The following is a 25,415-nucleotide window of genomic DNA, read 5'->3' as shown; positions in this document are numbered from 1 at the left end:
GAAAATCGCAATCTTTACACCTTTAACTAGCTTAAGTTGCTCCACACTTCATTGAGAACTTTAAAAGTGCACAGGTAGTATATTAAAAACAACATTTATACACTTACATTACCTTGAGATAGTTCTCCAGGTGCTGCCATCTTAAAATTAAGTCATGATAAGTCGACTGACAAGCATAAATGAATAAGCAGGACAGGGAAACAGATTGCAAAAAAAAAATATTTTGTGTTAATTCATGAATTCCAGCTGTCATGCATTTCCAAATGTGGAGTTACTTTGAGCTTGTTAACGTTGGAAAAAATAGCCATTTATTTGCATGGGCAACACTATGCCCCTATCACTCGCATTGTAAGCCGGTTGGGAGCATCGGCTAAAAAGCACAGTATTTTGGAATGCTGGTGATGAATGAAGGTGAGAATATTCAACAAATGTTTGTACTCATTATCATGTTTCACTACACCTCAAGTCTATTTGGTAGTGGAGTTCTTCTTTAAAGGGGAAGTCCAACAACTTTTCAAAATTCTGTACAAATAAAATTCTGGTTCAGATGTGAACAATTTAAGTTTTGATTAAAAGATCTCACTAGCTCTGTTCTTGACAGTTTTAGTCTCTTTCAGAAAGAGCTGTTTAAGGATTCTGTCACATTTATGCAAATAAGCTTTTGCTGGTCATTCCCCACCCATCCCATGTTCACACTGGGAGTAACATTAATATTAGCGTGTGCTTAATGGCAAAACACAAATACACAAATGCTTTTTTATTATTTGAAAGTTCTTACATCTCCCACATCTGCTTACTTGACACTGACAGTAGGTACAGATCCCTCCATTAGACAAAGTCTGCTAGTTAATATTGCTGTGTACTAGTCAAAGTTTTTATAGCAGTCATGCTGAATTACATCACCCTAGAAATGATGTGGGGAAAGAACACCATCTACCCACCTAGAGAAAGCAAGGCCAATTGTGCAATTGCACCACCCGGCAGCCTCGTAAAACCAAACTTGATCATCTTCCAAACTCTTTTTTAACAACAATCCTCAAACTTTTCCCAAACTCCCAGCTTTAAATCTGCTCTATCTGCACAAAGCACTTTTGAGGAGGGGAAAATTTGCCCCCCAAAACTGTATAAATGGCCTGTTTTTTTGTAAAGGAAGGTATTTACTGCCAGAGCAACTTAAGAGTAACACTTGTTCTGCAGAAAATAGTTTAGAAACTGCTGTTTTTTTTTTCATTTCTCCCAACTTAACTAGGCCAATTGTCTCACCCATTCATCTGCTACTTAGCTGTATATCCCCCCATCACTAGTGATGCCACAACACCAGGAGGGAGAAGACTAGCACATGCCTCCTCCGACACATGTGAAGTCAGCCACCGTCTCTTTTCCAACTGCTGATCGACATCACCTTAGGAGTGATGAGGGAAAAGAGCGCTATCTACTTCCCCAGAGAGAGCAGGGCCAATTGTGCTCTCTCAGGGCTCCAGCAGCTGATTCCAAGCTACATGATTGGCCATTGAGCCCACTGGACCACTTTGTGCCCTTGGAAACTGCTGTGCGAAAAGATGATGGAGGGATTCCATTATATATCAGGTCTTGGGCAACAAAATTGTCCACAAAGAAAATGTACGTTTTTGTTTTTATCTAAGATTTTCCACTATTTTACCAACATAAACATGAACATATAAAACCCAGAGGACAGAAGACTCTGCTGTAGGTCCACTGGTGGGTTTGAATTGTAAATAATATTGCTGTATTTGTGGTGGTCTGTGTTCACAAATTGGTAAGTTTCTCTAGCATCAAGCATCATTTCACACCAGGCTATAGTAGGTCCTGGTTTGAAATCTAAATAGACAGATCATTTTATGCTCTTTAGAATGAAACAGTCGGCCATTGCTCTTTAAGTACTATTGCCACATTAACTGCCTCTAGACCACAGTCCTCGTTCATGCTGAGCTGATGTTCAGAAGCTCTGAGCTGAGTACTGGCCCTGGTCAGCAATAATAAAAGCTGAATAGCATTATTACAGACGTTCCAGCAGTCATTCCACAGCACCGGTCCATTACAGCCGTGATTCAGCGTGAGCTGCAGGGACGCAGGGGTGAGCGGGTTTAGAGGAGTGAAATGATCTGTTCAGAAAAACACACCCGTCTCCCCTCGGCCCGAGCACTGGCACCATATCCGTCTCTCTCTTTCTCACACACACACACTCACCAACACACACACACGCTCCAGTGAAGCCATCTCATTCTCATTATCGTTTATTCTAAATACCACCAGGACTACAATAGCTGTATTCTGAGCAAAACAGGTCCAAATGGGTTCTTTTCTCATAGCAGAGGCCTTTCAGGTGCCATATCAAACCATATCACACTCTAAACTTGCAATGCTAGTGTTTTTCCACATACAGTGCCAGTCAAAAGTTTGTTAAACAATCCAGAATATGTTTTATAGTTTACATTTTTTGAAGTAGCACCTCTTGCTTTTGCTTAAGCCCTATCTGGACAGGATTATTTTCTCAGGGGGTTCTGGGGTAATTTTCTCTTTTATGGGGGTCCTCTGTGGTTTTATTCTGATTCAGAATGGACATGTATGTGTTTTTCTTAGACGTCTTCTGAGAAAATTACAGGTTGAATTACCTACTGTTTTTCGCTGAACTCTGTGGTCCTCCAGTAATTTTATTCCCGTCCAGATGCACATCTCTGAGTTTCGTCTCCTCACGTTTAATTAAATAGCTATTATTCCACTGTCACGCACCGCGATTACACATTGGGCGCTTGTTTTTACGGATATCCAGGTGAACACAACAGCGAGTGGAAATGGAGGAGCTACTGAACACGATGTCATGTGACCAAGAAAGCCTTAAACTCACTGGTCCTCCTGTTTTTTCAATTGCAGTCCGGATGCAAGAGTTTCATCAAACAGTAGAAGAGGCTTTAGTCAGCTTTATGCTGGAATGACTTTCAGTTAACAGCTGTGCTGAACTTGACAGCAGTTAATTACTTGAATTTCTTGTGCTCTTAATATGTTTGAGTTAGAGGTAGAGTTGGTATACAGTTGGTATACAGTGAATAACCCTATTTGAGTAACGTTCTAATCCATATTATGGCAAGAACTACTCAACTAAGTAAAGAAAAATAAAGGATCCTCAAATGCAGTCACAAACACCATCACAAACGTTCTGATGAAACTGGCTCTCATCAGGAATGCCTCAGGAAAGAAAAGACCAAGAGTTGCACAAGTTCATCAGAGTTACCAGCCTCAGAAACTGCAAGTTAAAAGCACCCCAGATAAGAGCCACCTGAATATTAGAGTATTTTGGTTTGTTTAACACTTTAAAGTGATTACATGATTCCTTGTGTGTTCATTTATAGTTTGGATGATTTTGGTATTCATTTTCAATGTAGCATTCAATGAGAGGATGTTTCTAAAATGATGCAAAACTAAGCATGTAGTTTCAGTTGCAAGAAAACGTATGTGAACCCTTTGGGATTACTTGGATTTCTGCATAAATTGGTCATTAAATGTGTTCTGATCTTCATCTAAGTCTCAACAATAGACAAACACAGTCTGCTTAAACTAATACCACACAAACAATATATATTTGTGCATGGTTTTATTGAACACAACATGTTAACATTCACAGTGAGGGGGAAAAAGTATGTGATCCTTTGGATTTAATAACTGGTTGACCCTATTTTGGCAGCAAAAACCTCAACCAAACGTTTCCTGTAGTTGTAGATCAGACACAACAGTCAGGAGGAATTTTGGATCATTTCTCTTCACAAAACTGTTTCAGTTCAGCAATATTCTTGGGATATCTGGTGTGAATCGCTCTCTTGAGGTCAAGCATCTCAATTGGTTTGAGGTCAGGACTCTCCAGAAGACGTATTTTCTTCTGTTGAAGCCATTTGGTTGTTGATTTGCTTATATGTTTTGGGTCGTTGTCCTGTCGCATCATCCACCCTTTTTAAGTTTTCCTGCAGAATGTCTTTTTAAACTTGGGAATTCATTTTTCCGTTGATGACGGCAATCCGTCCAGGCCCTGAGGCAGGAAAGCAGCCCCAAACCATGATGCCCCCTCCACCATGTTTCACAGTGGGGTAAGGTTTAGATAATGGTGTGCTGTGCCTTTTTTCTCCACAGATAGCGTTGTATGTTCCTTCCAAACAACTACATTTTGGTTTAATATGTCCACAGTATATTTAGCAAGTAGAGCTGCTGTGGAACATTCAGGTGCTCTTTTGCAAACTTCTTTACAGGACGACCACGCTTAGGGAGAGTAGAAACAGTGCTGAACTTTCTCCATTTGTAGACCGTCTGTCTTACAGTGGGAACGTGAATATCAAGGCTTTTTTAGAGGTACTTTTATAACTCTTCAGGTTATGTGTTTTTTATAGAGCAGGGCAGCTTTAACCAACACATCCAATCCAATTGTCTATTGTTGTGACCAATTTACGCAGAAATCCAAGTAATTCCAAAGGTTTTACATACTGTTTCTTGCAATTGTGCATGTTACCTGTCAGTGATTTTATGATGTGATCTTATGACTAATCAGGGTGTCTGAAGATCCTTTTGGCCTGAATTATTACTATTTTTGCTTTGATCTACATTTCAGTTCATGAAAGCAGTTTTAGTTTACTATGGAATTCCTGACACACACACACACACACACACACAGAGCATGGGAGTGTGTACACCAGTCTATGCTGCTTCTATTTTCATTGCAGACATTATTAAGTGAGAGAGGGAGAGAGAGAGAGAGAGAGTGTGTGAGGTCATTAGAGACGTGTTCTACATTCAGTAGTGCTGTAGCTCTACAAGCTAATGTGCCTCGCGCCGTCTCACTTACAGCACATTTCACTGAGCACTAGCACAGAGAGTCCGGCACAGCCCTCCATTCATTTACCCCCTACTGCCTATCACAGCAGCCCCACACCTCATTAAACTCCTCCCAACAAACAGCAGCACTGCAGAGAACATCTCACACACGTTTTACTTATAATAATGCACAGTTATTTCAGACTGTTTACTAGTATTGCTGCTCAGTTTAGATACAATATTAGCTTCTCTTTTTTATTGCAGACACTACTTATCAAACTGTTCATGTCAGAGATTTTGAAAGTCATTTTGTTCACTTCAGACACTTGTTCAGTGATATGAATACCTTTCCCCTAGCTCTGGTCACTCTAGACACTTTAGAGGTCATTTATGTCTCTTAAAATACTTGACCAGTCATACTGTGTCCTCAAATTCTTTATTACTCATTCTAGTCACTTCAATCATACTTTAAAAGGGTTATTCTTGTCAGTCAGACACATTGGGAGTCATCAGAGACAGTTCACCGACTCATTTTAGTCATTCTAGTCACTTCAGACACTTAGAGATTCATCCTGGTTACTGTAAATACTTTATTGACTCATTCTGGTCACTTCAGAAACTTTTAAGATTCATCCTGGTCACTGTAAATACTTTACTGACTCATTCTTTAGGATTCATTCTTTAGGAGTCATTTGTGTCACTTTAGACACTTTTAAGATTCATCCTGGTCACTTTTGTTTACCGACGCGTTTTAGTCATTTCAGATACTTTGAGGGTCATTCTGGTCATTTCAGTCTCTTCAGACACTTTAGGGGTCATTTTGGTAATTTTAGCAAGCTAGCTATTCTATTAATTAAATAATTTAATTTAATTTTTTTCCCATTTTCTCCCCAATTGACATGGCCAATTACCCAACCCACTCATTAGGACCCCTAGGACCCCTATCATTAGTGATGCCTCAACACACCAGGAGGGTGAAGACTAACACATGCTTCCTGAGATACATGTAAAGTCAGCCACCTTCTTTTCGAGCTGCTGCTGATGAAGCATTGCCGAGCAGCATCACAGCACGCTTGGAGGAAAGCGCAGTGGCTCGGTTCCGATACATCAGCTCACAGACACCCTGTGCTGCGGACATCACCCTAGGAGTGATGTGGGGAGAGAGCACCATCTACCCACCCAGAGGTAGCAAGGCCAATTGTGCTCCCACTGAGTGCCGGAAGCTTGATGGCAAAGCTGCATGAGCTGGGGTTTGAACCTGCGACCTCACCGCTCATAGTGGCAGCGCTTTAGACCGCTGGACCACTCGGCACCAAGCTAGCTATTCTAAAATCCAAACAACCGGCTGGAGTGCCTGGAGCAACCATGGAACGACCCTCTGGAGAGCCAGTTGCTCCAGGCACTGAACCCAGACAAATGGCGCCGGGGAGCTGGTAGCTAGCTAGCTAACGCTCCTGCTGTCCTTTTTTCTCCAGCCTTCTCCGGCTGTTGAAGGTAGGCAGTCCGTCACAAACCCTGGAGATATCAGCCAATAGCATTCGCTGAGGGAAGGTGACCCTGACCCCGCCTTTTAAAACTCACTCAAGCAAAAACAAAGTCAAGTCAAAGTGGTTTTTATTGTCATTTCAGCTATATACAGAGTACACAGTGAAACGAAACAACGTTCCTCCAGGGACCATGGTGCACATAAACACAGTGTAGACAGAACAATAGTGCAACAGTACAAAAGTGCAGACAGACAATACAACACAATACAGACAAAGAATAATAAATAACAAGACAGTGTGCAAATTATGCAGTGTGCAAAAAGTGTGCAAAAAAGACCAGTGAGGTAGTAATTACCTCTATTACACAGTGTGCAATAGAGTCCAGTGAGGTAGTAGGGTTTTTAGTGCTTTCCATTTTCTGGGGTAAGTGGGGTAAGAGTGTGTGTGCATTTACAGAAAAACCATCAGTTCAGTCTCTGCAGTTGAGGAGTCTGATGGCTTGGGGGTAGAAGCTGTTGCAGAATCTGGTCGTGCTGGACCGGATGCTGCGGTACCTTCTTCCCGAAGGCAGGAGGGAGAACAGTTCGTGTGATGGATGAGTGGGGTCATTCACAATGCTGGTTGCTTTGCGGATGCTGCGGGTGGTGTAAATGTCCGTGATGGAGGGGAGAGAGACGCCGATGATCCCCTCAGCTGTCCTCACAATACGCTGGAGGGTCTTGCGGTCAGAGACGGTGCAGGTCCCAAACCAGGCAGTGATGCAGCTGCTCAGGATGCTCTCAATGGTCCCTCTATAGAAGAGTGTGAGGATGGGTGGAGGGAGACGGGCCTTTCTCAGCTTCCGGAGGAAGTAGAGACGCTGCTGGGCTTTCTTGGCTGTAGAGCTGGTGTTCAGGGTCCAGGTGAGGTTATCTGCTAAGTGGACACCAAGGAACTTGGTGCTCTTAACAATCTCCACAGAGGACCCGTCGATGTTGAGTGGAGAGTGGGTGTGTTGTGCTCTCCTGAAGTCAACAACCATTTCCTTTGTCTTGTCCACATTCAGGTGAAGGTTGTTGACTGTACACCAGTCTGTCAGCCGCTGCACCTCCTCTCTGTATGCTGACTCGTCGCCTTTGGTGATGAGACCCAGCACGGTTGTATCATCGGCGAACTTGATAAAGCTGTTAGAACTGTGTTTTGCAGCACAGTCATGAGTCAGCAGGGTGAACAGCAGAGGACTCAGGACACTGCCCTGGGGGGCCCCCGTGTTCAGTGTGATGGTGCTGGAGGTGCTGCCCCCGAACCGGACTGACTGGGGTCTCCCCGTCAGAAAGTCCAGGATCCAGTTGCAGAGGGGGGTGTTGAGGCCGAGCGAGCTTAGCTTCCTGGTGAGGTTCTGTGGGATGATGGTGTTGAATGCTGAACTGAAGTCTATAAACAGCATTCTGACGCAAGTGTCCTTCTTCTCCAGGTGGGTGAGGGAGAGATGAAGGGTGGTGGTGATGGCATCGTCCGTGGAGCGATTGGGACGATACGCAAACTGCAGGGGGTCCAGTGAAGAGGGCAGTTGTGTCTTGATGTTCCTCATGACTAGCCTTTCGAAGCACTTCATGATGATGGGTGTAAGTGCAACGGGACGGTAGTCATTGAGGCAGGACACTGTGGACTTCTTCAGCACGGAGACGATGGTGGTGGACTTGAGGCACGTTGGGACAGTGGCGCTGCACAGGGAGATGTTGAAGATGTCCGTGAGAACATCTGTCAGCTGGTCTGCGCACTCCCTGAGCACTCTGCCGGGGATGTTGTCTGGTCCTGCAGCTTTTCGTGGGTTGACTCTGTGCAGAGTGTTCCTCACATCCACTGCAGTCAGGCACAACACCTGCTCGTCCGGCTTGGGCATGGTCTTTCTCACCATTGTGTTGTTTTGTGCCTCAAACCGTGCATAAAAGTTGTTCAGGGCATCAGGGAGGGAGGCATCACGTTCACAGGACGGTGGCATTGTCCTGTAGTTGGTGATTGCCTGGATGCCCTGCCACATACGCCGCGCATCACCCGTGTCCTTGAAGTGGCTGTGGATTCTCCGGGCGTGTGCGCGCTTTGCCTCTCTGATGGCTCTTGACAGGTTGGCTCTCGCTTTCCTCAGGGCCACCTTGTCACCCACTCTGAAGGCGGAGTCGCGGGTCCTCAGCAGCGCACGTACCTCAGCAGTCATCCAAGGCTTCTGGTTTGGGCGTGTAGTGATGGTCTTGGAGACAGTGACATCATCAATACACTTGCTGATGTAGCCAGTGACTGATGCTGCATACTCCTCCAAATCAACAGAATCGCCTTCAGTAGCAGCCTCCCTAAACATGTCCCATGCAGTGCACTCAAAACAGTCCTGAAGGGCAGAGATGGAGCCTGCTGGCCAGGTTTTCACCTGCTTCTGAACTGGTCTGGAGCGTCTGATGAGTGGTGTGTATGTTGGAGTCAGCCAAACACACATGTGGTCCGAGAAAGCGAGGTGGGGGCGGGGCTCCGCCCGGTACGTGCTGGGGATGTTTGTGTAAACAAGATCCAGCGCGCTCGCTCCTCTTGTTGCAAAGTCCACATGTTGATGGAATTTAGGGAGCACTGACTTGAGATTTGCGTGGTTGAAATCTCCGGCGACAATAAACAGTCCGTCTGGGTGTTTGTTCTGCAGATCGCTGATAGACCGATAGAGTTCACACAGAGCCTCTTTAGCATTAGCACCAATGCTAGCGCTGGGTGGGATGTAGACAGCAGCTATTAGCACGGCAGAGAACTCCCGTACTAAATAAAAAGGTCTGCACTTGACTATCAGGAACTCCACCAGCGGAGAGCAGTGTTTGGCGACAGTCACAGCGTTGTTACACCATTCCGTGTTGATGTAAACACACACGCCTCCACCGCGGGTCTTCCCGGATAGAGCCGCGCTCCTATCCGCTCTGAACGCGGTTAGCCCGGCTAGCTGAATGGCGCTGTCCGGAATTTTGTCGTTCAGCCACGATTCCACAAAAACCAAAGCACAGCAGTCTCTGAACTCACGCTGGGTTGTTCGCTGGAGTCGGATGTAGTCCAGTTTATTGTCAAGGGAACAGACGTTTGCCAGAAAGAGCGATGGTATAGCCGGCCGGCTAGGACTAGCCTTTAGCCTCGCGCGTATCCCGGCTCTCTTTCCGCGCTTCCGCTTACGCTCGCACCGCTTGCGATGGCACTTCCGCTGGGCTCCAGCATCAGGAAACACCGCGGGCTGGCGGCCTGGGTCTCTTAGCAGGCTAAGCTCAAGTAGCGTCTGCAGAACCTCGTCCGGTAGCGTGTTTTCTGGCTGATTTCTCCACTGTAGCAGGGTCTGGCGGTGGTAGAACATGTGCACGGGTGTTCCGATGCACATATTTGCAGGAAATAAACGGAAAAAACGACAAATAGTAACACAAAAGCACCATTTAACGGACCCGGAGCGGCCGCTGCGTGTTAACGCGCCGCCATCTTGGGTGGGAATGCAGCTGCAGGTAAATCTCATAAGACAACTGTGAGGACAACTGTGAATTCGAGAGGAAATAAAACACCCAAGAGCAGAAAAATTAGAGTGATATATTAGTTCAGCGCGCACACCATTCCCTTTTTTTGTTTGTAAGTTTCACATTTTGCTCGCGAGAAGTTAATTTTGCACACACAAATTATTAAAACATGCAAGTTAATTTTTTTCACCTGGTATTTCTGCACCCCTGACTTTTGACATTGTGACGCCATTGTAAATTGTAATTAAGTAAAAGTACCTTTACTTTGCTAAAATTCTACTCAAGTAAAAGTAAAAGTACCCATCTTAAAATCTACTTGAGTAAAAGTAAACAATTACTTAATTTAAAATGTAATTTGAGTAAAAGTTACATAGTTACTTTTAATTATTTGATGTAAAAAAAAATAACTGTTTTAAATGAAAAAACACAGAGAAGCGGGCGGAGGGAGGAGGGGTTTAGTGTGGATGTGAGTGTCAGGCATTGTGGATTGGGCATTTATGGAAATACGGAACAAATTGCGTCCCTTATTGGTTTAATTTTTTTTTTTTAATTCAGAATTTTTTTTATAGCATTTGATTTTTTACTCAGTAGCGGGGACTTTTCCAATGTAGCGAGTAAAATTACCTATTTTAAAAACTACTTATAAAATGACAAATTACTCATAAAATCTACTTAATTACAGTAACGTGAGTAAATGTAATTCGTTACTTTCCACCTCTGATTTAGTGCCACCTGCCTCGGACTAGTTGCTCACTCTCCACAATTGTTTTTTTTTTTTTTTTAAGTTTATTTGAACTCTAACTAGAAATTTTCTAATTGCTTCTATCGCTGTTGTGGCTATTCAACTGAATATAATAAACCTACAACATGTGGATGCGTAATGACTTTATCATTCATTTATAAGTTGTCTGATCAGAGGAGGATGGGACCAACCTTATGTATTAGCTCTGATAGTACATGTGATGTTCAGATTCAATCTCACTCATTTCTGTGGTCTGTCCATATGTAAAACTTCACCACTTGTGTAGAACTGTCAACAAACATCTTCTCAACTATCTATTTTTTAACAACCATCACATTTAATAATATTTATTCCTAATAACTCAACACTCTTTAGCCCGAGGATGTTTTTCAGACTGAAGTCTGGCCTCAGCTCAGTCGTTTAGCTCTTGACCCGAACCAACTCTCCTGATTTAGTTCAGTCATTAGCTGGCAGATGAATGTGGAGTGCTGGAGCAGAATAAGCAATAAACACCGTCGTGCTGAAGGAGCTGAGCCGAGCACATCACCAAGTTGTTCATTGTTAATTCTGTACATGCAGGCTAGGGCTGTGAATTTTCACCTAGACTCAGCTTTTAAGAAGAAAACTGTCCTTTCTCAGAACATAATGCTTCTCAAGTTGACCATTAAAAAGGTACTGTAGGACACTCAGCACTTTAAAACGCTCAAGGCTTTCAGAGACTTTTTTGAGAGCAAAAATGCTCTCAAAATGCTCATGATATTTAAAATGAAGGGCATAACCAGATTGTAGAATGTGTTCTGGAATGAGTCGGGGAAGAGTCACAAACCAGTGACTCATAGAGACATCCAGGATGTGGAGAACTTTAAGAGTCAAGATGACTTGCAGATAATGCAGGGGCTGATATTTTCCAAGGCATTATGTGGCGGGCCACAAAAAAAAATCTGTTTTGGACAATTAAGTGTAATGTAGACTAGTAGCTCTCCAGCCCTGAGGGTTGTTGAACCCAATTGCAGAACAGTTGATCTCAAAGCAGGTAAAGCTTTATCTGTTCTAGTGTTAAAGACAATGAACAACTGCCGTATATGGATACTGCTGAACATGTTCCAGTCTTGTTACATGCTACTGTCAGCAACTAGTGGGAGGGGCTCCTTTGAGGGGGATTCTGATAACAGTGCGGTTGAACTTTCCTGTATTGACCGTCACAAAGTTTTAAACAGCCTCTCACACAGTTTGGCATGGCTTTCAATTCATAACCAGTCGTTGTCTGGGAGCCCCCAGGCCAGCTCAGGGCTCCAGGCAAGGGTCTGGCCCAGATCATCACACCAGCAGCTGGGGCAGTGCGTCGCTCACCATGAGGCCTCCATACTTAAACCTGACTGTTATCAGACCCAAAACAATTCCATAATCTGGAATTGTTAATAAAGGTGGGGTGTTCCCAACCCCACTACAAATTAAGGCAGCGGTGGCTGGCTGGCTGATGGAAAGTCAAGATGGCAGGCAGATTGTTGGAACAACCATCCATCCTGCTTCTTTTAGCCCAATGATGTGCCTCTCTGAAAGTCTGTTACTGTGCAAAATGTATTTGAATGCCTCAAAGGGGCATGTATAGCAGTAAACAGCCTCTCACTAAGAGGTACACTACCCAAAATAGCCTTGGAGAGTCTTGTTTAGGGCACAGGGAAAGCCATTTAACACTCTCTTGTGGCAAAAAACAGTGTCTAACCAGAACTTATCTGTAATCATCTGCATTTGCATATATGCATTTTTAACAGTCTGGATGAGTTTAGTGTCTGTAATTTTACAGCTCTGGGAAAAAAATAAGAGACCACTCAAAACGTATTAATTTCTTTGATTTTACCAAATTGAAAACCTCTGGAATATAATCAATAGCAAGATGGATGATCAAAAGCCATCAAACCAAGCTGAACTGCTTGAATTTTTGCACCAGGAGTGGCATAAAGTTATCCAAAAGCAGTGTGTAAGACTGGTGGAGGAGAACATGCCAAGATGCATGAAAACTGTGATTAAAAAATAGAGTTATTCCACCAAATATTGATTTGACCAGATCTGATCTCTTAAAACTGTACAATACGAACTTGTTTTCTTTGCATTATTTGAGGTCTGAAAGCTCTGCATCTTTTTTTGTTATTTCAGCCATTTCTCATCATTTCTATTTCTGCAAATAAATGCTCTAAATCACAATATTTTTGGGGGGAATTTGGGAGAAATGTCCGTAGTTTATAGAATAAAACAACAATGTTCATTTTACTCTTTTTACTAAATAACAATGTTATTCATTTTTATAAATAGAAAAATCAGAGAAACTGATTCAGAAACTGAGGTTGTATCTAACATTTTTCCCAGAGCTGTTTGTATATTCACCCCTTGAGAAGCTAGCCTTACTGCACTGTACTTTTTAAAATGTTGAAAATGAAGTGTTGAAAGCTTCTCTTCCACGCGGAAGTCTTGAACTGAACACGAACATGGTTTGTTTGAGGTCATGTGAACGCTGAGCAGGCGGGAAACTTTAGACAGAATAGCACATCACTTTCCTCTGCATGAGGGAAAATTGTGCTCTGTAAGAATATCATCACGGCTTACGCTTCAGTTCTGTAGAACGTCTTGATTCTGCAGTGCAGGTATGACTGGGGACCAAATTTGGCAAATCTGCTTCGTGCAAAGCTCCACACTTCCACATCCACATAAATCACACATAATAACACCGTCTGTTAGAAAATCCCCAGTGGCGCCGGAGCCTGGGTAAGACGCTAATCCGCCATGATTCCATTTCCTTGAGTTTTCTTAACAATGCAATCTGGACCTGCTGTCTTTCCCTCTCCGCTCTTCCAGGACACCGAGCACGGTCTGATTAAATCCAGAACTAACGGATTGGTCTCGAGTCGGCGTGTGCGATTCTGATTATTATTTTCCCATCAGTATGACGTTTTAGAATTAAGCAATAAACAGGCAGGATTGGAATTGAACCTGAGTACAGGCTGGGAATACTTATTGCCTAGAGGGGTAGAAAGCCCTCCAGCACTGGGCTGTAGGGGGTTTACTGGAGTGAAGGTGATGATGGAGCTGCACTCAATACCTCTGGGATGAGTTGGAGTGGCAGAACTAATCATCCACCATCATTACCTGACAGAGAAGGATTAATAAATCATGGGCCCCTGGGCATGAAGTAATGCAGGTCCTCCCTCGCACCCCACACGAACCAAAGCAGCATCCCTATCCAGGGTTGCCAGGTCCACCAAAAAATATCCGGCCCAAAGTCAGTCTAAAACCCGCCCTTCAGGAGCTTAAAGTAGCCCAAAATATATCTGTCACACGTTTGAAGCAAAGGGCAAAACAACTTTGAGTACTATGAGAACCATGTGAACAACTTGTTTATATATATTGTTTTTAAGGGATTTATCATTAGTATTCCTGTTTATCCTAAAGTAATATTAATAATATTGTAACATTAGTGTTTGATTAGGTATTTTATAACAGTCATACATATATATATATATATATATATATATATATATATATATATATATATATATATATATATATATATATATCCCAGTCAAGAGCATTTAATAGTAATATAGTTAGTAAAATATTACTTTTACTCTTTTCTGTTCTCGCCCCTCCTGAACTCTCTTCTCTCCTCCTTATATTTTTTCATCGCCTTGTGATTTCTGGTTAAATTGCAATCTCTCTCTCTCTCTCTCTCTCTCTCTCTCATTTGAATGCTGTCCTCCCTTATTTCATTATATTCTCCTCTTATTGCTGTAAACAAGGAAGACTGATTTTAGTGTCGACTTGTACATGTTTGCCTGCCATGTTGACGTAACATTCAAGGCTGCGGTCATTTTTTAAAAGTAGCCCAGAAAACTCAGCCCGCCACCCCTAATTTTCACCCACGACTGGATTTTTTTAAACAAGTCCAATTTGGCGGGAAAACAGCGAACCTGGCAACTCTGTCCCTATCCCTCACCCTGATGTGTTCTATTTATCTTTAATAAATGTTGTAAAATGAGCTAGCCCATCAGCTAAAGCGTGCCCACACTTCAGCATAATCGGGAGGATGTAAAAAGCTATTTTGTGTTCCTGACAATCACAAAAAGTCTCAGAATTTCAGAGTGACTGTCATCGATTATCTTCCCAGATTATCCAGGACTGTGTGGAGTCTATAATCCAATCTTTACTCCTCTGATGTTGAATAGTAAATCGATCCACAAATATTTATGACTTATGATTTATATAGCTACAGTGGTGCTTAAAAGTTTGTGAACCCTTTAGAAGTTTCTGCATTTCTACATTTCTGCATAACTTTATGCCACTTTATGCAAAAATTCAAGCAGTTCAGTTTAGTTTGATGGCTTGTGATCGTCCATCTTCCTCTTGATTATATTCCGGAGGTTTTCAATTTGGTGAAATCAAAGAAACTTAATTTTTAAGTGGTCTCTTATTTTTTTTCCAGAGCTGTATAATGAAATTCATTAACCTGCAGTCTGTGCAATTACACACTCTCACCAGAGAGGTCTCTAAATCACCAAAACGTTGCTTTAAAATTCTGTGACAAAGCATTAACTGGCTCATGACCCTTAACTCAAAGTCTTGATAGATGGTGTGTGTTAACTAAAAGAAACCTAGCACTGTGGCTGTCAGTACCCATGGACCACTGTAAATTAGTGCTAATAGAGAGCCCCCTGGTGGTCAGGGCCTGAGGGCACTCAAGAGGACTCCTCACAGCCATGTTCCAACATCTAGTCTAAAGCCTCCACAGAAGAGTAGAGGCTGTGACTGCAGCACTCACATTTAACACTCCCTCTTGAAGCACTGGTGGAGTAGGTGTCCACAAAACTTTTGTCATGTAGTATATGTAGTTCAAATGATGATTCATTTGGTAGATTCTTTAATCATGATCATAATGTGTCATAATGTGTTAATAGCTAGAACCTGCCATAACATTTAAGAGTGCAAAATAAAAGACAGTACACCACAGTTAGTCAGTTAATATCTTAATCATTTTGGGTAATTCAGTGTGTAATTTAGCTAGACCCTCCTAATGACGCCAACATTAATTACTCACGACCTTAGAGAGCTTAAATTAATATCTAGAAACTGATGTATATTTCGGTGCAATAGAGTTAGACTCTCAATACAATATCCATTCAACAAATTCAAATGTAGAAATAAGAGCTATTACTTAGAATAAGGAACCTTTAGGACTTGCTTCACAACTAGGGTTGTAAAAAATTTGACATTTAAGTATCATACTTTGTTTTGAAATACTGTATCAAGTATATACAGTATACAATATAACTGGTTTCATTAGACACTGAGAAATTGTCACTGTTGGGTAAAAATATTATTAGGAAAGATATCAATTGGGCATCACGTAGCTTGATTTGGGGCGTCACTGCGTCTTCGGTATTGTGAGGGCGCAAAAAACACGCCTTAAACAGCTGAAACACGCAAGAGGCGTAAACTAATTCTCTTAATTTATCATGGGTGTATTTTGAGTGTAATGTGAAATAAATCAATCAGTTTGTCACTTTCCATTTCCTTTAAGAACCAGGTGAGCTCTGACTTTGGCACGTTGGTACAACCCCTGGCAAAAAGTATGGAATCACCAGTCTTGGATGAGCACTCCTTCAGACATTTCATTCTGTAAAACAAACTCTGATCAAAAACATGATACAATAATAAGGTCATTCCAAAGTGCAACTTGTTGGCTTTCAGGAACACTCAAAGAAATGAAGAAAAAACATTGTGGAAGTCAGTGAATGTTACTTTTATTGACCAACCACAGGGAAAAAAATATGGAATCACTCAATTCTGAGGAAAAAAGTATGGAATCACTCAAATTGAAGGTAGAAAATAAGGACACACCCAGTCAATTTCCTTTCCCTAAATGGACACCTGCCTCAGATTAGATCTGCTCGTTAGTCTGCAGTTAAAAACACCTGCAGTCATGACACCTTGGAGGGCTGCTGGACGAATTAGAGTGGCAAGAACCATGGCTCCAACAAGAGAAATGTCTCTTGAAACAAAAGAGAGGATTGTGAAACTTCTTGAAGAAGGTAACTCTTCACGCATGGTTGCTAAAGATGTGGGCTGTTCACAGTCAGCTGTATCCAAGATATGGACCAAATACAAACAGCATGGAATGGTTGTTAAAGCCAAGCGTACTGGTAGACCGAGAAAGACATCAAAGCGTCAAGACAAGCAACTTAAGGCCATTTGTCTTAAAAACCGAAAAAGTACAACTAAACAGATGAAGCATAAATGGGAAGAAGCTGGAGCCAATGTATGTGACCGAACCGTAAGAAATCGCCTAAAGGAAATGGGATTTCAATACAGGAAAGCTAAAAGAAAACCATCATTGACACCTAAACATAAAAGAACAAGACTGCAGTGGGCTAAGGAGAGGCAATCATGGACTGTGGATGACTGGATGAAAGTTATCTTCAGTGATGAGTCAAGAATGTGCATTGGACAAGGTGATGATGCTGGAACTTTTGTTTGGTGCCGTTCCAGTGAGATTTATGAAGAGGCCTGCCTGAAGAAAACAACCAAATTTCCACAGTCCTTGATGATATGGGGCTGCATGTCAGGCAAAGGCACTGGGGAGATGACTGTGGTTAATTCTTCTATCAATGCACAAGTTTACATTGACATTTTGGACAGTTTTCTCATCCCTTCAATTGAACAGATGTTTGGAGATAATGAAATAATTTTCCAAGATGACAATGCATCGTGCCATAGGGCAAAAACAGTGAAGGCATTCCTTGGAGAAAGACACTTTCAGTCGATGTCATGGCCTGCAAATAGTCCAGATCTCAACCCAATTGAAAACCTGTGGTGGAAATTGAAAAAAATTGTCCACAAGAAGGCTCCGACCTGCAAAGCTGATCTGGCAACTGCTATCAAAGAGAGTTGGCACCAAATTGATGCAGAATACTGTTTGTCACTCATCAAGTCCATGCCTCAGAGACTGAAAGCCGTTATAAAAGCCAAAGGTGGTGCAACTAAATACTAGTGATGTATTTTGAATCATCTTTTGTTTATCTGTTTTTCATGATTCCATACTTTTTTCCTCAGAATTGAGTGATTCCATATTTTTTTCCCTGTGGTTGGTCAATAAAAGTAACATTCACTGACTTGCACAATGTTTTTTCTTCATTTCTTTGAGTGTTCCTGAAAGCCAACAAGTTGCACTTTGGAATGACCTTATTATTGTATCATGTTTTTGATCAGAGTTTGTTTTACAGAATGAAATGTCTGAAGGAGTGCTCATCCAAGACTGATGATTCCATACTTTTTGACAGGGGTTGTATGTTAACAGCACAGTACTTTGGCATGTCTCAGCAGGGGGTACTGACCTGACACTGTGAAGGTACTCAAGCAGCTCATTTCAGGGAACAGAAATGTTATTCTTTATTCTGTTTATTGTTGATGTAAAAGTCAGGTTTGTGTGTACAGGAATAAAGACGACTGTTATTTAGGGTTATTTCAATCAGCGGCACACCTGTGTTTTCCACAACCAAAACAGCAATACGCCAGAAATTTACCTGAACACACCTTACTTGCAGACCACTACGCCCATCAGTGTAGATTTCTCAAATGAACTTCAAAAAGTTCTCCTGAAATTTAGAGTATTTATTTCCAATAACATTTATTAATTGATTATGTTTCTCACTGACATCAGGATATCAAACAGCATTATTACACATTGCATTTTTGTCCATATCCATATCGTTCACCACCTTTGCCTTGGCCTAAAATGTTTAAGGACCACTGTTGTACAAAGTCTTCAGATCCCAGTGTTCTAATTGGATAACGTATTTTTCTTTAGATTTTATAAATATGATAGAGATGTTTCTAAAACAATCACATTATGTCACCTTTCTAACAGTATCATTTGAATCATTTTATTGAAACATTGATAGAACACTAAATGGATAAAGGTCAATCAGTAATAGAACAGACCCTTTTCAAATCTGTCTGAACACATCACTAAATGCATTCAGTATTTATCCAGCATTACATACTCTGTTCGTACACCCTGTTCCTGGAAAGCCACCTTTTAGCAGAACTGGGCGCCAAAACTAATCTACCTGGACCTGATCCACTAACTGCTCCCTTCAGAGGTCCCTGATTGGCTGAATGAACAGTTGAGGTAAGAGTTGAGCCAGCCTAAAACCTCTGGAAAGGAACAGCAGCAGCTCTCAGAGACTGAAGACCATGAAGCTTAATCAGAGCACTTCAATAAAACTGCAGGACCTGTTCTATTCTCTGCTGAAGAAAAATGCAAACGACCATTTGATTTGAGACAAATAATAGACAACACTTTATTAATCTGATAAACTTAGTAACAAAAAAAAACACAATAAAACAAAGTACATCAAAAGAAGTTACAGTTATTATTTCTGTGTTCTGTTTTTTTTTTTGTTGACGAAAGAGAATCTCAACAAATTGACATGACCCGAAAATAACTGATTAAAATTTCAAACTTCGGACTGGACACCAGTAACAGAAAACTACAACTATGAGTAAAATCTCAAATAAAAATTCCAATTCCCAGAGTTCATAGCGTTTTAGCCTGGGGTCACTTCCTTCTGGATGCCTCTCTCACAGCAGCACATGTAAAAGTCATGAGACAGGCTCATGCTCTGAGATGAGACACAGCTAGACCAGGCCGGAAAACACACACATACACACACACACACACACACACACACACACACACACACACACTTTTTGGGCTGTGATTCTAAACCTCACATCATTAAACACTAAGAGAAGTAAATGTCAGCTGGCTGAAGGGTTCTTACTGCTGCACCTGATGGCAGAACATTGGAGCACAGCCCTGTTAGATAAAGACAAAGAGAATCACAGAGAAAAGAGAACAAAAAGAAAGAACAAAGCAAAACTGAAGAAGTGTGGGTTTGAGTAATTCTAATTTCAAACACACTGAAGGGGGAAAAACTCCACAAAGAAGGATTTCTCAGAAAACTGGAGAACTTCCACCCAATCCACCAGCAGAAGCATCACTTCACACTCTTAAAATAAAGGCTACAAAATGTTTCCTCAGATCAGGGCCACAGAAAAGTCACAGCAGTCTGCCTTTACAAATATTCAATGAATGTTTCTTTAAAGAAACATGTCAACTAAACAAGATGTGAGAGTTTAAAAAACCTCTAAATAAAAGGATTTGTAATAACTGCCTGAGAAACAGAGTGTTAGGAATCTTAAAGGTTTAAAGAAATTTTCTGAACAATCTTAAAATTAAAGCAGCCAGCAAGGGTTCTTTGTGTAATGCTGGAGTAGAACCACTTTTTAACCTAAAATTAATTCATCTTAAAATGTTCTTTAAAAGAAGCACTTTTGTACAGGATGAGTGTAATTGTGAAGCTTGTGTTCATGAGAAATTGGCATGTAAATTTAAGATTTGCGAAAGTGTGAAAATGGTTCCACTTTGGCTCATCACTCAGAGAACTAGAGTCTATTTTACAATGTAGGATTTGTAGCCATGTTTTACCATTCCAGATTAGACAGGTTTGGACTATAAACTAAAGACAAAACCTCTGGCTAAACTGAGAAATCCTGCTTTGTTAATTACTCCCCCGTTCTTAGTGAAATTTCCACCAGCATCAATGTGTTCCCAAGCTCTTAATACCAAATTCCTTATTTAGACCAGTGGTCTGCAACCCTGGAGATCTGACTTCATGCATAATTCTGCTTCGACCTAGATCCTTCCACCAGACCCACCTTATCAATTATTGCCTTTGCAAATGCTTGATCAGCTGAATAAGGTGTGCTTAACTTGAAAGAAGAAGAAGAAGGTGAAGCATGCATAAAGGTAGATCTCCAGGAGGAGCATTTGATAACCACTGTTCTAGAGAAGTCTGCATTCCTCACAACTCCTTAAGTCCTTAAATATCCGTCCCCAGTCTGTGCCACTGTGAAACTCCTTAAATGTGATTTATTATGTTGAAATTTTTTTGCTTTTCGGACATTTGTTAGCAGTACCCTGGCAGATGGGCGTTTAGGTGGCCAGTGCGTCACGATGGCAACAGTAAAAGCGCTGGCAGCTGGTGGGGGTCACACTTCTGTTACCGTGCACTGACCATCGGGGCTGCGTGAGCGAACACTTCCGTCACCACCAACTCCACCACCAGGGGGCAGTCTGTCCAGCTGCTGCAGTCTATGCCTGCCCTGAGCCCCATCCGCCCGCTCGCCGCCACCTTCCTCACCGGCGCGGTCATCATCGTCATCAACATCCTCACTTGTGCCTGACTCTGACTCGTATCCTGAAGCATCAGGAGCCACCGAATCGTCTTCTTCATCCTCATCATCGTCCTCCTCCTCATCAGGCCCAGGGTGGCCTATATTGAGCTGAGCCAATGCCTGGACAAGAGACAAGGGGGTTGAGGCTGCAGGGCTGCTCGGGTGACCCCCCAGTATGGTAGGTGGCCGGACAGGAGGCGGGGCAAATCCCACCTGAGGGCGCCCCGCACTGGCCACCGTGTCTGCCCCATCTGCTGAACTCTCTCTCTCTGGCACACTTCCGTCCATATTGCTCAACGAATCCCCGCTTGCTGTAACACTGACACCTGGTGACCCAGCTGATGCAGATCCAGGTCCTGATCCTGATCCGCTTGCCACTCCAGATGTAGTTCCAGGCTCAGGATCCAGCCTCAGTCCAGCCACCCCTTTCTTAGGGATGTCCACCACGTCTCTCTTCATCCTCCTCCGACGGCCATGCTCGTTCCTCCTGTACTGCACCATGTTCTCTAGATCTGCCACATACAGGAAGCCAGCGATCAGCATCTCTGCGCTCTTCTTGCCCTTGTTGTGGGCATCCTCCAGCTCCCGGCTGGTGCGCTCATCGTACTGCCACCAACCGTTGCGCCCTTCGTAGTACCACGCATGGTCCCCGGCTCCCATCCCCCGGCTGCCGGACGCAGAGGCCTTCAGCTCCTCAGGCGACAGCAGCGTAGGCCGCTCCAGGAAGTCCTCGGGCACTTCCTGCCTGCAGAGGGCGCAGCGCTTGCTGTGCCATGAGGCGCCCTTCACGCACAGGAAGCAGAACACGTGGCGGCAGGGCAGGCGCACCGGGTGGACACAGCTCTGCAGGCAGATGGCACACTCCAGGACTGGCAGTGCAGGTGGAGATGGGGAGGGGCTTCCATTGCTGCTGGTCACAGAGTCTCCGCCCACCTTCTTACCTGAGGCCAGTGCATCCACGGAGTGATCGACTTCACCACAGCTAGCCATTCTGAAAAAGGAGAGAGAGAAAAAAATAAATTGAAAAATGAATTCCACAATGCGTAAGACATGGAGACACACACAGGTCAGTTAACCCTTGGTTACCTAATGTAGTGCAAGAGTACCAATTCTACACTGTTTTAAAATGAAATAAAATTAATAATGAATTGAAACATGAACAAATGTTTTGGAACATTTTATATGCTGTTCAGAATGTGTTAAATTTGTTGCAACATGTACAAAAATGTGTACAGCATAAAATGATCCAAATTTAACTGGAAATTAAACACAACATACTGCAACAAGTGACAATAAAAATATTGCCCACACCAACCACAAAAACTAATTGTCAAATATCTATGTCACAATGTTTGTTAATATAGGAGAATGATAAAGAATTTACCAGAAACTAATATTTTAAAACGTCTAAAATGACTAGGCTGCACAAACAGTCCTCACAGAACCTCCTTTAGTCTAGTTTCACTAAAACAGAAGCTGTTTGTGTCTTTTGTTCATTGTCTCTGGCTCTCTGGCTGCCATTACACAACAGTCTAATGCTGTCCTCCTCTAACGTTCTGACCTAAATAATCTACTAAATAGGGAAAAAAAGAAATTTAATGAAAAATCTTTATATTATATTATATTTATTTTATCTAGAGAGCATCTAAAATGTTAAGGCAGAAATAAAATAGAAAAATCAACAGAAAAATAAAATAAATGTACTCCCTCAGTTAAACAATTCTGCCCCTCAACCTAACAACTAGTTTTGAGGAAAATCTAGGTCACATAACAGTATTCAGTACACTTTGTATTTTGAACAGATTACATTATCATGTGATTTAAATGATAAAATACATGTAGATCATAAGCTTAATATGATCTGCTGTCACATTCATCTTTCCATAAAACCTGTTTGTATGTTTGGTAGCGTTGTAAGGGTAAGCCATACAAACAATTTCGTTTTACCCCTTTTACCTTCAAATTTAACTCAAGACTGGGTGTTTAAACACCAGCTAACATTAAACCTTTTATTTATCTATTTTAACACTGAATAAGTAGAGACAGATTAAACTTTCACTGAAAACAGATGCTCCTTTCTGAACAGATAAAAAAAAATTACATATCAGCTTAATTGTATTTATTTGGAATATTGAGCATTTTTGTATTTCAAATTTAAAGTTCAATGCTCTTAAAAAGGTGTAAATACATTTTCCTACTTACTGATACATTTTGTTATCAGTAAACCAATGGCACAGAACGGTCTAAAATTACAACTAAATAATTATTACAATGAATTCTTGGACAGTAGGGCTGGAACTAATAATTGTTTTGTCTGTCGACTAATCTGCCAATTGTTTTTTCGATTAGACAACTGGTCAACGATTGTTTCTGCCATGCACTCCTTCTCTGTTTGTTGTGGGTACGTCTCTTGTTTCTAGCTTTCTCTATCCCTACAAAACAATAGAAACAGATGAACATGAGCTCAGGTGCTGCTATTTAGTGAAGAAATATGTATTCTGTTGTAATTGGGCACTTTTGGAGACGCAGGCCCAGGTGAGTGTAAACTGTGCGAGTGAGACCAATACCATTCTCCCATTTGTGTAGTACTACCAATTAACTATTTAAGTCAACAATGAATATTTAGAGTCGACATATTTTTATAACCGACATTTTTTATTATATCGACTAACCGTTGCAGCCCTATTGGACAGTACATCGTACACAATAAATAGTTATCGTTACAGGCCTAGGGTCAATTTTAAAGACACAAAATCAAGCCTGATGGCATTTGGAAGAGCTTAAAACTGACCTGGGAGCTGGTCATCTGTGTACAACCCGAAACTCTACATAGACTGCGGCTCAAATACGGTGACAGCTGATGGCAACACAGCGATAAAATGGCCAAAACAAACAAAGCCTCCTTCAGCGGCGCTGACCCTGATCTGCTTCAGAATTACAGCTAATTGCAGGCATTTAAACTGAGCACTAATAAGAAACAGAGACTAAAATGGCTTTAATTTGAGTAAAAATAGCGAATAAATGAATATATAAGCTGCTCTTTATGGCCGCGGCTGTTTTAATGTCTTACTGAACATCTGTTCTGGGAGCAGCGCTGAGAAGCTAAAGCGCTAAAGCTAACAAACACAGCTGTTGCTAACTGGGTTAGCTAACTAGGTTAGCTAGCTGTAAGCGGAGGCCGCGGCTCTCTGCTAATGGTAACTTTAGCCGACCTACGGCCGTGACACATCCCGGTCTAAACCCCGAACATTCCCGAAAAGCCAGATAACCGGGTTTTTGTCCGGATAAAAGCCGCTGTCCGTGATTTAGTCTCTGTGGGAATGTTGCCGTTAGCCTGCCGCTCGCTAGCCGCCGAGCTAAACCTCCTCCACAGAGCTCGGTAGCCCGCCGCTAGCCTAGCCGAGCTATAACACCCCCGACCGCCCGGCTCACCTGTATAAACCCAGCTCGCGCCCTTCGCTTAGGAAAGATCCGGACTCGCTCAGCTGCCCCCGGCCCGGCGGCTCATCCTGGTTCCGCTCAGACCCGCGCGCTGTCCGTTAACCGAGGAGCTCGAGCTCAAACCGAACACAGCACTGACAACTGCGCCTTAGAGCGGATCAGCACTGCGCAGGGAAGTGCGCAGCAGCGGCGGCGCTGCAAGTGGATGATATTGGTTAAACGGGGCGTCACGCGCTGAAAGGGGCTTTATAGCGCAGCGCACAGTGACTCACTGACAGGCACGAACACCTGATCCGGAGGCGTAATAATAACATTGCTACTGAACAGAACACAATAACAACACATCACAATATAGAAACAGTATAAATACTGAACAGAACACAATAACAACACATCACAATATAAATACAATATAAATACTGAACAGAACACAATAACAACACATTACAATATAAATACAATATAAATACTGAACAGAACACAATAAAAACACATTACAATACAAATACAATATAAATACTGAACAGAACACAATAACAACACATCACAATATAGAAACAATATAAATACTGAACAGAACACAATAACAACACATTACAATACAAATACAATATAAATACTAAACAGAACACAATAACATCACAACACAATATGAATACAATATAAATACAAAACAGATACAATAACAACACATCACAATATAAATACAATATAAATACTGAATAGAACACAATAACAACACATCACAAGATAAATACAATATAAATACTGAACAGAACACAATAACAACACATCACAAGATAAATACAATATAAATACTGAATAGAACACAATAACAATGCATACAATATAAATACAATCTAAATACCGAACAGAACACAATAACAACACATCACCATACAAATTATTAGCTGAATAACATTGCATACAATATAAATACCGAACAGAACACAATAACAACAAATACAATATAAATACAATATAAATACTGAACAGAACATGATAACAACACATCACAATACAAAATATAACCTGAATAACATTACATACAATATACGTACTGAACAGAACACAATAAGAACACATACAATATAAACACTAAACAGAACACAATAACAACACCTCATAATAGAAAAT

The 25,415-nt window shown here is 41.9% G+C and overlaps 1 protein-coding gene across 1 annotated transcript; it reads right to left on the bottom strand.

Annotated features, from left to right (window-relative positions):
* Nucleotides 1–18,868: 18,868 nt before the first annotated feature.
* On the bottom strand, nucleotides 18,869–24,472 carry rnf146 (ring finger protein 146). Its single transcript, XM_007234049.4, has 2 exons — nucleotides 24,270–24,472; nucleotides 18,869–21,828 (listed from the first exon to the last, which is right to left on the bottom strand). The coding sequence occupies exon 2, from the start codon at nucleotides 21,825–21,827 to the stop codon at nucleotides 20,652–20,654; it is 1,176 nt and encodes a 391-aa protein (XP_007234111.3). The 5' UTR covers nucleotide 21,828; nucleotides 24,270–24,472; the 3' UTR covers nucleotides 18,869–20,651.
* Between the last annotated feature and the right edge of the window lie 943 nt (nucleotides 24,473–25,415).

The sequence above is a fragment of the Astyanax mexicanus genome, chromosome 13 (assembly GCF_023375975.1).
Source record: "Astyanax mexicanus isolate ESR-SI-001 chromosome 13, AstMex3_surface, whole genome shotgun sequence".
Taxonomy (NCBI): Eukaryota; Metazoa; Chordata; class Actinopteri; order Characiformes; family Acestrorhamphidae; genus Astyanax; species Astyanax mexicanus.
This window is presented reverse-complemented; position numbering and strand designations above follow the sequence as displayed.

Excerpts from the sequence above, each read along its gene's own strand:
- rnf146 (XM_007234049.4), bottom strand. The coding sequence starts at position 21,827 with ATGGCTAGCTGTGGTGAAGTCGATCACTCCGTGGATGCACTGGCCTCA.